Genomic DNA, 18,157 nt, shown 5'->3' with positions numbered 1-18,157 from the left:
GGGTGAATTGTGGGTATTGCTGCGCTTTCAGCTGGTCTACCTCTTCATTGTCTACCACTGCTACTTGCTCAAAGGCCCAGCTCAGGTTCTTGTCGTTTCTTTGCTCCACCTGGATCTCTGAGAAACCCATTAATTTCTCTGGGTTAAGTTGTGGAGGGATTTGTGTATTTGTTCCTGCGGAGGTCCCCTCCAGAGGGTCATCTGTATCCCTGTTCCCAGTTTGATGGTCCACGTCTTCTGCCACTCCCACAGAGATGCCTGTCTGGCCCACTTCCCTCCATTCTCTCCTTTCCACCCACCTTTCCTTCCAGGATTTCCTCGACTTGGGCTGGGAGATGAAGAGGTCAGGGTCTTTAAATGGGAACAGGACCCTGGGTATCTCTGCCAGGTTGTCCTCTTCGGGTTCTGTTGGCAGGGGGAACACTTTTAGGAGCTCTGAGAAATATGGCCAGTCCTAGCCTAGAATCACGGGGTAGGGAAGGTCTGGGGTCACACACACTCTCAACAGGTCTTGCCGCACTTCCACGGTCAGTCTCACTGTTGTGCTGGGGTAAGGTGCTGTCACCGTGAATACATTTGATGGAGACTCTGTTCTCCCTGGGCTTCCCTGTTGCATCGGTTATTTGTTCTCGGATAAAAGTCTGGTCACACCCGGAGTCCATGAGGACCAGAGCCAGTTGGCCCTCCACCTCTACAGGGATCATGAGCCTTCTTGGACCCCTTTTCCGGGCTCTAGCTTCCCTGACACAGACCTGTTCAAAGTTGCACTCCATATAAGGGCAATTTCTCGCCCAGTGTCCTTGTTGCCCACAAGAGTAACAGGCTGTTGTGCTGGCCTCCTGTCGCACGGGGCCTATGTCGGTTTCCTTTGTTATGGTCGTGTGCCCCCGCTCTTGCGTAGGTGGGGTGAGGGGTGCCCACTGGACCTGGAGGGGGCACCTCTGCTGTTGTGGGGGAGTCCGCCTTGTGGAACTTGCGTCGTGGTGGTACTCCTTGCACTACCTGTAGGTTGGGTAGGTATCCAGGGCTTCCTGGGTTCCCTCCGAAGGTGACCCTCTCCTTTAGGTCGCTGACTGGTTACTCTCCCCATAGGATCAGGTGTTGTCCCAGCCTCAGTTTGGGGTACCATCTGAGTGGCCATATAGTCCTCCATTAGGCGGGTTGCTTCTGCCAGCATTGCCGGTCAGTGTTGGTAGACCCAATCTTGTCTCCTGGGGGTAAGGATTCGTATAAACTGCTCCAGAACTATAAGCTCTGCTAAACCGCTCGGGACTCTGGTTTCAGCCATCGCGAGCAGGTGTCCTTTAACTTCCGAGCCACTGCCTGAGGCCAGGCCTTGGGGGATAGCACTCACGACAGAAGCACTGCCAGTAAGCCTCTTCATCTAGGTCTAGCCTGCTATGATGACAGATTTTACCTGTACATAGTCTTGAGCGGCTGTATTGTCTAGCCCTTGGAAGGCAGCCTGTGCTTCCCCGATGAGAAGCAGGGTGAGATGAATCGTTCATTGGATCACGGGACAGTTTGAAGCAGAAGCCACCCTTTCAAAGATAGTCAAAAATGCTTCAGGGTCATCTCCCGTCGTCATCTTGGGGGGTATGGGGTTGGGGGTAATCCTCTCCACTGCAATGGGGCTGGGTCCTGCAACTGCCAACCCTTGCGCAGTGGCTATGGACAACATCTCCACCACTCATTGTAGCAGCTGTAATTGTTGGGTCACCATCTGCTCTACTGGCTGCTGTTGCCTCTGGTGGTGTTGGGCTTGCGATTCTGTGAGCCATTATAAGAGTTGGTTTACATTCATGACCCCTCTCCCCAGTGGGGGCAGTGGGCTGTAGTGAAAACTGAAATGCAAAAAGTGAGAATCCCATTTCTGGTACCACGTATCCCAGGTTCCCATTGGAGTCTGTGTTGGGCTTCTTGCTGGGCCCCTGGGGTATCCCAGTTTGTGCCCCTCCCGATCGGGGCAGCCTCGGGTTGTTGTTGCCCTTGTTGGGTTTGTCAGGCTAAAGTTGCCTTGTTAAAATTCTCGGGGAGGCTGCCTGGTGCAGGGCTGTTGCTGCTCTGCAGTCTTAGGCTTCTCTGTCTCCTTTGTTGCTCTTCCTTATTTATACTGGGTTTTGCCTCCTTCACAATGTTCAGCTGTTGCTGTCTGCCTCCAGGATTGGCAGCTTTTGCAGCTGCACGTGGGTGTGGCAGGTCTGTTTGTTTGCAGGTAGGGAAAGCTCCCCTTCCCCTCCTGCCTAAGTCCAGAATGAGGCTTATAGACCCCATTGCAGTAGGTGAGAGCCATCTTAATTGCAACTTCATAGCTGAGACAAATGTGATATTTGCATCTGTCTGTAACACTGCCTCAGTGTCTCCTTCTCAGGTTGGATTTCCTGACAGAATTTGGGCACCATGAGCCACCCCAACCCCATACCTCTGAACCTCAAAGTTGGCTCCTCGTTGGTTCTTGTATATAGAGTTGGGCTGCTCAGCAGCAGTCCAATCTGTATTTTTGAGTAGTAGGAAGACCTCCACATGTAAAATGTACCTGCAGAAATATAAACACTTCCTTTCCTGGTGCACCCACCACTCTGTATCTGTTTCTGAAGCTCCTCTCTTGAAGATCCTCAGTTGCCTGATGGAGCTATAAAACACAGGGACAGTCAATGAACTCTGTTAAAGTACATCTGACAGCTGTTACAGCCTTCCATTCACTTATTGAGAGCTTTTCAGTCTTTGCCCACTCTACCATGACTGGACTTCTTGAGGGCTTCTTTAATTTATTTTCTTATGTCCGGAACCCCAAACATCCATGGAACTTCAGTTTGGTTCTCAACACTTTAAGGAACCCCTCATGTAAATTTATGGGTACCTGTTTGTTCCTTTCTTGTCCCTGAAGATTTCATTCATTACCTGAGCCAGAAGGATGGGAAAACTTGGGACGCTGGTGGCCAGCTGGCCATCCACTACCTTCTACCATGACCAGGACATGCTGCATCCCCATCCTCTGTGAGGGGAATTCCATCGGCCAAGCTACCACCTCTTGGGGAGGTGGGCTATGTGCACTACTGGGAAAAGCCCTCCTGTCAGCGTAGGTCTACACTGAAGTATTACAGTTTGTGTAGATGAGTCCAAAGGAATACATATAGTAGAGTTTATGTTGTACTGTACAAATGCTTTGAAACTCAGGCATCAAGAGGTTTATGAAGGTGGTTTATCTCAAACCCTAAAGCCTATATCACCAAAAAAGGCTTAATGCAACATTGCTGTCCATAACTGAAGAACCCCATGAATCACTCAATTTCAGCATTGTCATTCCATTTTTCAATAAATGCTGCATTTCTGGTGACATCAGTTCATCATCAGAGAAGACCCATGAACTCAGGACCTGCTGATCCATTTCCACAGAGATAAGTGTTGAGGCATGTCTGGAACTTGTTCTTAACATGATTTCAGGTAGTCCTAAAGTCAACTCAGCAGTGGCTATTCCCAGAATAACTCGTGAGTGTGTTGTATGCATGCATGCTTTGAAAACATACATATGAGGTACATGGCATTCAAATCTCAAATTAAAGGATGTCTTTTCTCTAGACTTCTGGTGGAATTTCTGGCCATTGTTCACAATGGAATAAACCATCTGTGCCCTTGTGTCGTTCTCAGATGATAGTTAAAGGACAGGTGCATTCATCAGACAGTCCTGGCGTATATCAAAATGCCTTAATCTGTTTGAGTCACTCAGCAGTGACATTTTATGAAACAAGTGGATGGAATAAAGAGCTGTAATTTTTGGGAAGACATTGTCATTTATACCTAGAGTAGTGAATTTTCTTGCCTTGAAAATCTGTCATGCTATTGACAAAATAAGTGGCTGTGAGTGTACTTGCATAATTGCAGACAACTCTATTAGAGGTTTTGTAAACATTTAATATAGCCCTTTACAGAGTACTTTATAATAACTAAGAACAACACAGTTATGCTGTGGAGAGAGGAATGCTCTTGATCAGCGCATTATATATCACCATATCACCTTGGAGACTATGAACTTGTATAATGTTTATTATTTCTGTCATTTAGGTCCAGTTCAAAATAGTATTAGCTGCCTAAACTTTATTCATAAGTAGCATTAAAGTGATTTTATGTTTTCTAAATCTGGTTAGAGAACAGGGCAATTGGCAGCATTGTCTAAGCATCTTCCATTTTTTGTTGACTATAAATATAAGGTATATCTCCTTTCTGCTTGAGAAGTTTTCACTTTCATGTGGCTGAGCAAAGTGCAGGATTTTGTAAGGTCTCACAGTAATGATTAGCTGCATTATTCTATTTACTACCTTGGACTCACTCTGAGAGCAAGTGTCCCCTGACACTAGCAAAATGATGTTTTCTGTTACAAAAGTGTATTTGAAAACCAGCAGCACATACAAAAATATCCTGTAAGTCTGCAATCTAGTGAAACGTTTGGTAAAAGAATCAAAGGCCTGCATCAGATTTCTTACATCTAAAGTAAAATATTTTAATTTCATTACTGCATCAAGTCCTTTAGTTCCACCTGAAGTTAGTACATTTAATCGGCTCATTAAGTTTTAGGATTAAGTTAGTTCACTTTTCAGAGTAGCAACAACAAATGTATCTGTAGCTGGTTCAAAGTTGCTTCTGGATGTCTATTCTAATTGTTGGACCTCTTATGAAATACTGTCATTGGCTGTCAGAATTTTGAAGCTCGTTTTAGCACTATTAAAGATAATATTTTCCATGTAAGACACATTGCTCTCATTCCTTGTTGTGTTTTGTAATCCCATTTGCCAGGTTTCTTGTTGATGGTTTTTATCTTTTTCATTCTTGATTATTGTAATACTGTGTTAACCTATAATTAACAGATAAAGTGGTATACGTAACCATTATAAACAATTAAATAATTGCATGATTTTGTACTTCTTGTGGGTTATTTGTAACTTATTATTATTATATGTCTGCTAAAGACCTTTCCGCATCTAAGATGATTGCCTGTATGTTCCAAACCTTTACATGGTTTTCCTTTCCTTTCATCTTGAGCAACATGGAATAATTTCTCTGTTGCCTTTTATGCAGGCGCCTTAATTTTGAAATGTATATAGTTTTGTAAAATTTACCTCCCGCTTCCCCCATTCCCAGTGGCTTATGAATGTTAAATTCTGTTTTTCCTTTCTTATAGTCATTCACAAATAGTTACAGCACTTGTATATAGGTTAATTTACTATTTATATCCAAGTTACTTGATATTGTGTAAAATAGTGAGGACCAGATTGTGATCTGTACTTTGCTGCAATCTCATTGACTTCAAGGAATGTTTATATCATTGTAACTATGCTTGGAATTTGGCCTGGTATCTCCCTAAACGAAAAAGGAAGTATGAAGAAAAATATAACAGTATAGTAAAATGGCAAAGTTCAACATGTTTTTGAGCCATCCAGATACTTTTCAGAAAATGGAAATCTAGCCCAAATGAAGTCAATAGAAAGGATAACGAATCATGCTATTTTAAAATATAAAATGAAAATATAGAGTGAGAAGTTGAAATCTGAAGAATAAATAGCCAAAGACAAACTAATACAAACAAACAATAAAATATTAAGGAATTATTTAAGTATTTTGAAAGAAGGACCCCTGGGAGAGACTCAGTGGATCTGCCAGTCTTTCAGATTGTAAAGAAAGGAATTAAGGAAGGTCAGGACATTGCAGAGAAATTAAGTGATTTCTTTACTTAAGACTTCACCAAAGAGGATGCTGGGGCGTTTCCTACCCGAAGTATAATCTTTTCAGATATTAAAGATGGCACACTGTCAGAGATCAAGGAGGTGTCAAAAAAGAAGGGGTTGAAGCATACTGATAAAGAGCAAAAAAAGTCATCAGGCTCATGTGATGTTTCTGTAGTGGAACTGGTGGTGTTTATATATTTAATGATGTGGAAAAGGGGTTGAATAGTGAGGTGGCAAATTTCACGTGATATAAAATTGTTTGTTAGTCAAGAGCAATAGCTTGGACTTTGCCTGACTGGTGAATTGCTGCTATTCTGGAAAGTTCTGCCCCTTAAGTCATGAAAGCAGCTTTGTCCCAGATCCCTACCAGAACCAGAAAGTTGAGCTAGGGCCTGGGGTTTCATAATATGATATATATGTGAGCTTACTCAAAAAATTATAAAAACAAACAAAATTTATTTGTTGTTTTAGAATATAGGATATTTCACGTCATCCGCTCTGGACATTATAGTGAAATTCACTGAAAGCAGAATCATATTGGTAATATTGTTTTGAAATTTAAAACTAATGTGTAGTTGTGATTCTAGTCAAAATATCACATTTAGCAGTAAGAGCAAGTTTCATATGAAACTTTGACTGTATAAGTGACAGCATAAAGGAAGGTGAAGGTTGAGTCTGTACAGTAGTTTTACAACTGCACTATTACAGTTATTATTGCAAAATGTTTGAGATCAATATCTTTACATTCTTGACTTATTGTAACTGTCAAAATGTTATGAAGTTACTGTCAGTAACTAAATGTGTGGCTCAATATAAATTGCTTATCCATAAATAACCCATCTTGCTCTTAATCATGTGATTATTGTTTCCATTATCTTTATTTCCTTTTCTCTGTGTATATTACTTTATTACTTTACCATCTTAAGTACATCTTGCTTGGCTTTAAAGAGCATCCAAAGGTCATCATTCCAAAGAGAAGCTTGCAGTAATTAATGGGTATTAAACTACTGGTAACAGTTGTAAAAACTTTGCTACTAGTGTTAAGGTTAGATATTTTTGTCATTCTATAAAGCAATTTGAGTACAGTTTTGATATCATATAATGTTATTTCATTTGTATGTTTTATCATTTGTTACATTTAAAAATCTCTCAAAAGGCACATAGAATTGGGTTTATATGTTAAACTGCTTGTTTATATACATTTTCCCCGCAAAAACAATTTTTTTTCTCCTTTAAATTCAATTGAAACCACTGCTGGAGCTATACTTAAGTGGGCAGGTGTTTTTGCTAGAGGTACCTGATGTGGGATCAGGGCCTGATGAAGTATTATCATTTTCATTCACCTTCAGTTGTGAACAGACAAGTATAGTTTTTTTGTCTTTTTCAATTCCTGGGTGGGTGGTTTTGATTTAAGATGAAAACAATTCAGGGGAATGCTTACATTAAACAGAGAGAGAGAGAGAGAGTGTGTGTGAAGGATTTTACTAAACTTTTAAGAAATTTTATAAAACCTATATTTTGGCCTAAATTACATCACACCATCCTTTCTAAATATGAAGTGACATATAACAGGAAATCAAAGCAACTTTCAATAAGAAGCTCCTTTCATCATGAAGAAATAGTAACTTTTTTAGTTTAATCAATATTGGTATTTTTTAATGTATTATTGGAAGTGTCTATCTTACAGAAACTAGTGGCATTTGTGACACTAGCAGTATGAAAGTCTTCTGCAAGAAGAAAATAGTTTTTATTCTGTTTTGATAATGATTTAATTTGCAGAGGAAAATATGGTAATTGTTTCAATTTTTTTTTTGTTTAAAATATTTTTCCTCACTTTTAAATCACTTTTAAAGCAGGTTGAAAACTGATTTGTGATCTCTTATGTTGAATTTCAGTATTAATGGATTCACTGATAACTACTTAGTGTCCTAGACACCTTGACAGAATGACTCAGAAATGTCAGTTAAAAAAATGCAATATGTCTCTTCCAGTTTATTCATGCTATTTTGTCATCTTTCGGATTGCTGAATAGAGCAGATTAGCACATTTTTTTCTTAGTCTTTTGGAAAAGTTGAAATTTATGGAGTGTTTTTGCAAGATCTCAGAATAATGTATTGTAGTAAGGTAACAAATGCCAGCAGCTTCAGAGAGAATGAATAGAATAGGTAATCACCAAGTGATCCATCAAATCGGCCATTCTCAGCTTCTTGGCAAACAGCAATCCCTGCCTATCCTGGCTAATAGCCATTGATGGATGTATCCTTCACGAACTTATCTAGTTTTGTTTTTTTTTAAACTCTGGTCTCGGCCTTCACAACATCCTCTGGCAAGGAGTTCCACAGGTTGACTGTGCATTGTATGAAGAAATACTTCCTTTTGTTTTGTTTTAAACCTGCTGCCTATTAATTTCATTTGGTGACCCCTAATTTTTTTTATTAGGAGAGGGAATAAATAACACTTCCTTATTTACTTTCTGCACATCAGTCATGATTTTATAGAGCTCTATCATATCCCCCCTCTTTTCCAATCTGAAAAGTGCCAGTCTTAATCTCTTCTCATAGGGAAGCTTTTCCATATCCATCATCATTTTAGTTGCCCTTTTCTGTAATTTTTCCAGTATATCTTTTTTTAGATGGGCCAATCAGATCTGCATGCAGTATTCAAGATGTGGGCATACCATGGATTTACAAAGAGGCAATATGATAGTTTCTGTCTTCTTATCTCTCCTTTTCCTAATGATTCCCAACATTCTGCTAGCTTTTTTGACTGCCGCTGCACATTGAGTGGATGTTTTCAGAGAACTATCCACAGTGACTCCCAAGATCTCTTTCTTGAGTGGTAACAGCTAATTTAGATCCATCATTTTGTATGTATAGTTGGAATTATGTTTTCCAATGTACATGACTTTGCATTTATTTGTTGCTCAGTCACCCAGTTTTGTGAGATCCCTTTGTAACTTTTTGCAGTCTGCTTTGGACTTAACTATCTTGAGTAGTGTTGTATCCTCTGCAAATTTTGCCACCTCACTGTTTACCCCTTTTTCCAAGTCATTTATGAATATGTTGAACAGTACTGGTCCCAGTATGGACCCCTGGGGGACACCACTATTTATCTCTCTCCCTTCTGAAAGCTGATTATTTATTTCCAACCTCTGTTTCCTATCTTTTAACCAGTTACTGATCTAGGAGAGGACCTTCCCTCTTATCCAATGACTGCTTAGTTTGCTTAAGAGCCTTTGGTGAGGGACTTTGTCAAAGGCTTTCTGAAAATCTAAGTACACTATATCCACTGGATCACCCTTGTCTGCATGCTTGTTGGCGCTCTCAAAGAATTTTAGTAGATTGGTGAGGCATGATTTCACTTTACAAAAACCATGTTGACATTTCCCCAACAAATTGTATTCATCTATGTGTCTGATGATTCTATTGTTTACTATAGTTTCAACCAATTTGCATGGTACTGAAGTTAGGCTTGCCGGCCTTTAGTTGGTGGGATGGCCACTGGAGCCTTTTTAAAAAATTGACGTCACATTAGCTATCCTCTTGTCATCTAATACAGAAGCTGATTTAAATGATAGGTTACATACCAAAGTTAGTAGTTCTGCAATTTCACATATGAGTTCCTTCAGAAGTCTTGGGTGGATAGTATCTGGTCCTGGTAACTTATTACTGTTTAATTTATCAATTTGTTTTAAAACCTCCTCTAATGACACTTAAATCTGGGACAGTTCCTCAGATTTGTCACCTAAAAATAATGGCTCAGGTTTGGGAATCTTCCTCACATCCTTCAGCCATGAAGTCTTATGCAAAGAATTCATTTAGTTTCTCCCCAGTAGCCTTATCTTCCTTGAGTGCTCCTTTAGCAACTCAATTGTCCAGTGGCTCCACTGGTTGTTTAGCAGACTTCCTGCTTCTGATGCACTTAAAATTTTTTTTGCTGATACTTTTGAGTTTTTGGCTAGCTGTTCTTCAAATTCTTTTTTGGCCTTCCTAAGTATATTTTTACACTTCACTTGCCAGAGTTTATGCTTCTTTCTATTTTCCTCAATAGAATTTAACTTCCATGTTTTAAAGGATGCCTTTTTGCCTCTAACTGCTTTTTTTTACTTTGTTGTTTAGCCACAGTTGCACTTTTTTGGCCCTCTTATTGTGTTTTTTAATTTGGGGTATATATTTAAATTGAGCCTCTATTATGGTGTCTTTAAAAAGTTTCCATGCAGCTTGCAGGGATTTCACTTTTGGCACTGTACCTTTTAATTTCTGTTTAATTAACTTCCTTATTTTTGTGTAGCTCCCTCTTTCTGAAATTAAATGCTACCATGGTGGGCTGCTTTGATGTTTCCCCCCAGTCCCGCACAGGAATGTTAAATTTTATTATGTTATGGTCACTATTACCAAGCGGTTCAGCTATATTCATCTTTTGGACCAGATCCTGTGCTCCACTTAGTACTAAATCAAGAATTGCCTCTCCTCTTGTGGGTTCCAGGACTAGTTGCTCCAAGAAGCAGTCATTTAAGGTGTCAAGAAACTTTACCTCTGCATCCGGTTCTGAGGTGACATGTACCTAGTCAATATGGGGATAGTTGAAATCCCCCATTATTACTGAAGTGTTTTATTTTTATAGCCTGTCTAATCTCCCTGAGCATTTCACAGTGGCCAGTAGTATGTCCCTACTGCTATATTATTATTGAAGCATGGAATTACTATCCAAAGAGATTCTGTGGCACAGTTTGGTTCATTTAAGGTTTTTATTTCAGTTGACTTTGCTTTCGTTCACATACAGTGCCACTTCCCTATCAGTATGACCTATTCTGTCCTTCCAATATATTTTGTACCCTTGTATTACTGTGTCCCATTGATTATCCTTATTCCACCAAGTTTATGTGATGCCTATTATATCAATATCCTCATTTAATATGAGGCACTCAAGTTCACCATCTTAGTATTTAGACTTCTAGCATTTGAATATAAGCTCTTAAAAATTGTCACTTTTTAGCTGTCTGCCACTATGTGATGTAATTGAATGGGACTCTTTTTCATTTGCCTGTTTCTCATCAGATCCTACTCATACTTTATCATCTTCCATCCTCTCCTCCTAACTAGGATATAGAGAATATCCATTAATAGATCCTTCCCTAAGGGATGTCTCTGTCCAAAACACATGCTCTTCCTCACCTGTCGGCATAGACAAGAAAAAGGAAAACACAGATTAAGCTGAAGAAAAGGAAGGCTAACTTAAACTCAAAGATTTATACTCTCACGTCTCTTAGCCTATAAAAGAGAATATCTGGAAGGATGTTTTCATGATTAAAACTCAGGATTAGAAATCAGGTAATCTGAGTTCTAGTTCCACCTCTGCCCTGTATTTCCTGTGTAACCTGGGCAAATTACTTGGGAATCTATCTCAGGTATAAAGGGTGTGTGGAAGAAGCTGTGAAAATAGGAATGGGGCAGGGGGAGGGAGGGCTTGTCTAACTAAGATTTTGTCCCCTAAAATTTCTCACAGTTTCTTCCACTGGGCTGCTACTAGCCCAAGCACTGGGAGCAATGATGAGAGCACTAATGTACAAAAGGTGCTAGCAGCTGTTAGCATGTTAACTATTGTGTTTTTTAGACCTGCCTGAAGTCCTGTCTGTGTTAGCACTGCCACCATTGCTATGACCAGTGGAGATGTACTAGTGGTAGTAATGGTGGGGAAATTTTAGGAAAAAAGTCTAGATGGAGACACAACCAAAGAAAGTGGCTAAGTGTGATGCATTGGGTAAGCAAAGGGAGTTGGGGATATAGGAGGAGATGAGGGCACAATATAAATGTGCTTTCTGTGCACCCCCTGGGTAGACAGACACACACTAGCCCAAATTCCTTCAGGTTAAAATAATACATGTATTTTTTTAAAATGTTGGACAAGATCTGCCAAGGTGTTTAAAGATATCTCTACTGTTTCTTAATATAAGGGGATAAGATATTTCATAGACCAAAAATGAAAACATATGATCAAGACATTCCTGTGAGCTAGAAATTCTATTTTATTTTTGGAGAGTTGGGTCTAGTTCTGTTTCTCCAGTGACTGCATAGCAAATTTCCTGAAAGGAAACAGATAGTGGAAGCCAAATCACAGAGTACTTTGAAGGTGAAGAGGGGAAGCTTAAACTTTATACGGAAAAGAGGGGAGGGCAGTAATAGGAAGTAGATAGGGTTGGAACGTAGGGAGAGGAAGATGATTTGTCAGCGATCATTTGGTTGGACTGCAGAAGAGATGGGCAAATGAGAAGCTGGTGAGTAGATGGTTATAGTAGTCAAGGTACGAGATAATTAGCGTGTTGGACTAATGATTTGGCAGTTGGGATTGAGAGAGGTCTTTTAGAAAGACTGTAAAGGAAGAAGCAATAGGGTTTAGTGAAAAACCTGGATATGAGGGATTATTGCTAGTCTATGTTAATATGAAGGACTGTGACGTTAATAACAGAGAAGGGATTTGGAGGAGAGGTGATAGAAGGAAAATAAACTCTGTTTTATATATGTTGAGATAGAGATAACAGCAAATCATTCAGGAGGCTATGAAGAAAGGAAAAATAGTCCAATGGTTAAGGCAGTTGCTGGAGACTCAAGAGACTTGGGATTCACTTTTCTGCTCTATCACAGACTTGACGTGTGCCCTTGGGTACGTTGCTTAGGCCTGGTCTGCACTTAAAAGTTAAGTCAGTAAGCTACATTGGTCAGAGGTGTGAAAAGTCTATACCCCTGATTGATGTAATTAAGCCAACCTAACCTCCTGGTATAGATGAAGCTATGTCGACAAAAAAATGCTTCTGTTGAAGCTATTGTCATTCAGGTAGGTGGTGTTCCTACACCAATGGGATAACCCGTTCCCGTTGGTGTAGGTGGCATCTATACTATGGGATTATGCCAGCCAGCTGACTATGCCAATATAGTCTCTGTAGTGTAGATGTTCACTCAGTCTCTCTGTATCTCAGTTCTCCGTCTGTAAAATTGAGAGAATAGTGCTTTTCTACCTCACGGGTATTGTGAAGATCATTATTCTCAAATTTTATAGTAATAGAGGCCATATAATTACATAAGATAGATAGACCTGTGAGATAAGGGTGACTTGCCCAGAGGTCTGTGTGTGAAGTAGATTCAAGAATGCCTGTATGAAAGCGATAGTTAAAGCCACAGGGGGGAGAGGGTACAAGATATGAAGACGAGAAGAAAACTTCAGATAGAGGCAGGAATCACATCAACAGGGATTGAAGGAGATGAAGAAGCAGCTAGAGGAGAGAACATGGAGCTGTACAAGCCCTGGGAGAAGAAAGTGATCAATAGTTTGAATAATCTCTAAAGTTTAGGGAAGATTTATTTTTTCATTTGATTTATGGTAAAATGTGTAGTTAAGCAACATGTTGTGTAGAAGCAAATAAACTGGGAAGCTAAACTTTGTGAACATAAACATTTTTCCATCAAAATGGTTTTTGAGATAAGATAAAATTATATCTTCTATAAAATATAATTTGTGTCTCTAATATTTTGTTCTTTTCTTTAGAAAAATAACCTACTGTTTTTTAGTTATTTCCTCTATTGAGATGGGATTCAATTTAAATTTAATTTAACGTTTTTCCCCTTATAGAATGAACCATGGTTTTGTATTTTAATTGAATACTAACTTTTGTACAGTATATACAGTATTTCATATAGTCTTTATACAATGTTTTTGTTTTACAAAAATACATCTAAAATTCTTTTCCAAGCTAATATTGCAGGAGAAACAATAGGCCAAGATTTAAAAATACAGATCTACTGTTTAGGATTCTAATTCCAAGTTTAGGCACCTAAATAAGTGGTCTGATTTTCATAAGTGCTGATTACACATTATATTTAAGTGCCTAAATATGAATCTAGGGGCCTAAGTTTGATATATATATATATATATATATATATATATATATATATATATGTTACTTTGGTAGCTTATATTGTTGACCATTTAAGAATGATCCATAAACTCTTGCTTCTTCATTGTTGACTGTAAAGAAGTAAATTATTTTATGTGATTCTTAGCTCTAATATAGTTAATTAAAATAACCTTGCAAAGGGAAATAAAAAAAAGGAAACATTTTTCCTGGAATGTATTTTAATGCCCCTAAATGTGATGGCTCACATATTAGACTTGTTTGTTCTGTGTGCAACGGTTCAGTGTTTATGATCAAATAGGAGATGTATATTTTTAGTTCATTTTATGATGATACTATATAAACAATAGTTACAAGTAGACCATTTTATTCTTGTGTTTCTTATAGCTACTGCAGAAATTATATGTTGAATTTAAGATTATCTTGAGATAAAACTACAACTCAGCAGCTCAAAGTTCAAAAGAGATCATTACCTTCAAGGACAGAAGCAGCTGAGTTTGTCATCCTTTGCTTTATAGCAGCAGTACTTCATTTATACTGATAAACACTTTGGTCCTGCAAACTAGTACTTTAAGGCCAGGGTGAAGGCCGATCAATAGTGCATAGCACTACTTTTCATGCCTCTGAGCTCAAGTGCCATGCTGGGAATACCTTGTATTGGAATAGGGTGCCTCTCTCCAAGAAAATAAAGAGAAACAACTTTCATTATGGCAGCAGGAGTATTAATTTTGTTTACCCAAATGGCCAGATTTGTTACTGTACATTTCCTATTAGATGAATGATGAACTGATTAATAAAATAGCATTATTTGAATTGAAATAAATTATTTAATACTAAAATCTTTTTTCTATGAAAATTATATTGAATATTTTGGTTGTACAGCATTCAACATACATTCAGCTTTTCTTGAGAATGAGTTTAATTTCAGATTGAGCTTTTTGAACAAGATAGTGACTTTCATAGAGTATCAAAAATATGTTCAGGGTTTATGGTAAAAATCTCAAATTCATGTCTCTTCCTCCCTACCCCCTTCACCCACCTCCCTCCCACAGCAATAATTCAAATAGATCTTTATACTTCATTCCTATGCTGTGCAGAATGGTAAGAATAAATTGTCTCATTTTTAACACCACCTTGTGTCATTTCATTTTGTTTTTCCTTCCCCTGCTTCAAAGTTCTATTTATCTGTGTAGGATGGTTGCAGTGAATGAATATTATGTTTTTGTGACCCTCCCCAATCACCTTACATGGGGAAAAGTGGTAATCCCGCTGAATCTGGTTTGAGAAGTGAATAATAATTTTTTTTTAAACCTTAGGTCTCTTTTAATACACTGTGTGCTGTTTATCTATGCAACTATTTGTAATTCTATACGGTAATTGATGAACTATGTATTTAATATTAACATATGGTACTTCATTGATTAAAAACTTCCCCCCTCTTATTAGGGTGATAATTAACACAGATACCTCAGAGAAGTGTCCATTAATCTTTATTTTCCTCCTTTTATACAGGTAGCTCCACAGTTAGGGTAAAATCTAGTGTCATGAAAATCGATGGCAAAATCTCATGGACTTAAACAGTACACAGGAGTGGAATATAGTGTGATATTTTTCCCTCCCTACCTGGAGAATTTCTCTGTGTGTGGTTTTCAGCAAAGTGGTGTATAGGATAAAATGTTGCCATTTTCACAATTTCTGTAAGACCTTTAATACCCAGTAAGGTAGTGACATGATTTTGTTTATATTTTATTGTTGCAGTGTGCCTTCAGTGGCATTTTGTCAATGTTTAGAGTTAGTTTGAAATCACATTGGCAGAATCGTGGTGTTTACTTACACCTGAATGTTTTAGAATGTAAAAGCAAATAAGATTGATCTGACCTTCTTCAGCAATTCTGCTTGTACAAATTGAAATTAAGTTGAGGTGGGAAGTGGATCTGGTTCTGAACAGCAACATTTTTAGATATATTTGCTGAACCAGAAAGTGCCCTTACTTTTGCTAAGAGGTTCTGAAAGGGCAAAATCTTCTCTTGAGACTGATAACAGTAATAGATAAAATAAAGAATGATGTGCTCAACGAGGTACAATTTAAATAAAGGAAATCTAATGGGAAGTAGCTACATTGGTAACAGATGGATTTTTTTCCTGATTCTCAATCATATTGGAATTTCTAGACCAGTTAAAATTTGTCCTCCAGATTCTCTGTCTGATTAAAAAAAAAAGTGAATAAAGCAATGTGTTTATTTGGGTACAGTATGGTGATTTTTGCAGATTTTTTTCACGTTTTTATTGTTGTTTTTATTTTTTTAACTAGGCTATTTTTATGATTCCCACAAATCCACCGCCAACATTTCGGAAGCCGGAGCTCTGGTCTGATGAGTTTACTGATTTTGTGAAGAAATGTTTAGTGAAGAATCCTGAGCAGAGAGCTACTGCAACACAACTCCTACAGGTCAGTATTTAAGTTGCTAAGGCAATGCATCCTCTTTGGTTTTCTGGCTTCAAGCCAGAACTTCTGTGCGGATTTCTAGGAACTTATAAGGGTGATTAAAAAATCTTTTTCTGGCCATATTCTTCTTTCTTGAAGTTTATCTAATGAAATACAGAGATGCAAATAATAGTAAGCAGAAACAAATGGTTACATATGAAATAAAATCATACTGTGCATTCTAAAGCCAGACTTAATTAACTAAATACTCCCATGTCTTGTAGGATAATGCATGCCCAAAAGCCATGTAGGGCTTTTACAACCAGGTTGGCTGGGTTCTGTAGAGATAACTTAGCTGACATGAACAGACCCAAGTTAAGAGATGACAAGCCTGAACAAGTAACTTCTGAACAAGCCTGAACAAATAATTGCTGAAACAATTAACTATTCTGGATATATTTATAGTAAAAAAGGGAGGCAGAAACATTCTGAACTGTTAAGCTTGTCTTACACATTCTGCAAAGCAATCGGTCCTTACGTGTAGGAAGTATAGATGTTAGTAGGTAGGAAAGACTTATATAAATTGTGTAGTATATGACGTGAATTGGAAATGTGGTGTAACCCTATACTAAACTCCCTGCGTCTGGGCCTCACAAGCACGGGCAAAGTAACCTGAGTGACAAGTGGATTTGAACTGAGTTTTTTGATCTCAGAGAAATGGATGAAGTGTTCTTTCAGAACTAAACAAGATATTTTGGATATGCTGAGTGGAAAGCTCTTGGACGGAATGCCAATAGGATCCTCCTTTCATGAGACAGGCACGCTGTCAGCTTGCCTTCCAGGTGAAGGACCCCAATGTGTTCCTTTTTCACCCTTCTCCCACAGATATGCCCTTCCTTTACTGTGATTCATAAACAAGACATTCTCCACTGTTTTGTTTCTTCCTGTAGATTTTCTCTTTTGTGGATTTTGCAACCTTTCAATTGTATGTAAATAGTATGTATGTAAATAGGCTTCCTTTTGAGGCAGACAACACACAAATGATCAGACAGAAAGATAAGGGTCTGTTACTTCCTGCCTCAAAAATTATTCTCTTGGGAACTCGTTTTTCCTTTAATTATTCAGAACTATAATAGTCTCCTAGTTGTGAATTTATCTTGCCCTTGAGATGAACCAATCTCTATTTTTTATATAAAATTTTTGCTCTTCTGAATTTTCTGACTCCACTACGAAGAGATTGAAATACTTATATTTACAGTGTTAGTATGTAGTGCCAAAGAGTGACCCAATTCACAAGTAAGGGTATGGAGTATTTCCATATTCCTCCTATGATCATTGTATCAAGCTGTAATGTAAATTATGGCAGGACAATATATAAATAGAGTTTTAGATTTTAATCTGGCTGGTGAATCAGCATTCCATATAAGGAAAAACAATTTTGCAAACATTGAGATATTAACCATGGCATTTGATAAATCAAGTATGAATTCTGAAAATACTAATTTTCACTGAATAACTAAGTTATGTACTGATTCAACTGATCAATCTATTGTTTTATGCCAAGTCACAAACATTGAGTCATATTCCCCTTTCATTTACATTTTTGTAAATTGATTAGCACCACATATTCTGTGACGTTTCACCAGTGTAAAGCTGGTGTGAATGAGATGAGAAACTGGTCATTGTTCAAAGACATTGACTTGAAAAGTAACAGTCTAAGCTTCAAGGACAATGTGAGACACAATGTGCTGTGTCTCAATTGCTTGTAGTTTGCATGTTGAATAGCTACTTTGCTACAATTATGAATATAACAGAGAGATATTAGATTGCATCAGTAAAGCTTGCCTCATTAATGATAGGACGTAGAAAGGAAAAATAAGGTGAAGGCTTCAATATTTAAGATAAGACCGAGAAAAAGAAGCCAACTACTGACATTCTCACTGCTGTTTTTTCAATTATCATTTTTCATTTGGTGTAATAACTTACTTGCCAGTCTCAGAACTACAGGTATGTTTACTTGCTCAGAGAAATTTCATGGAAATACTAATGGAGAAATCAGAATATTCTGACAGCAGGTGTTTAATAGAGAGCAACATGCATCTAAAG

At 38.2% G+C, this 18,157-nt stretch overlaps 1 protein-coding gene across 4 annotated transcripts in view; it reads left to right on the top strand.

The window, feature by feature from the left end:
- STK3 (serine/threonine kinase 3) overlaps nt 1–18,157 on the top strand; it is a 269,719-nt gene that overhangs the window by 116,272 nt on the left and 135,290 nt on the right. For all 4 annotated transcript variants that reach the window (XM_067537086.1, XM_067537107.1, XM_067537093.1 and 1 more), the window contains one exon: nt 15,938–16,075. In XM_067537086.1, the coding sequence (XP_067393187.1) occupies nt 15,938–16,075 (138 nt within the window). The remainder of the gene's footprint in view (nt 1–15,937; nt 16,076–18,157) is intronic.

This window comes from Emydura macquarii, unplaced genomic scaffold (assembly GCF_026122565.2).
Source record: "Emydura macquarii macquarii isolate MOO-44397 ecotype Brisbane River unplaced genomic scaffold, CSIRO-AGI_Emac_v2 contig_383, whole genome shotgun sequence".
Lineage (NCBI taxonomy): Eukaryota > Metazoa > Chordata > Testudines > Chelidae > Emydura > Emydura macquarii.
Note: the sequence above shows the minus strand (reverse complement) of the source record. Positions and strands in the feature narration are given on the sequence as shown.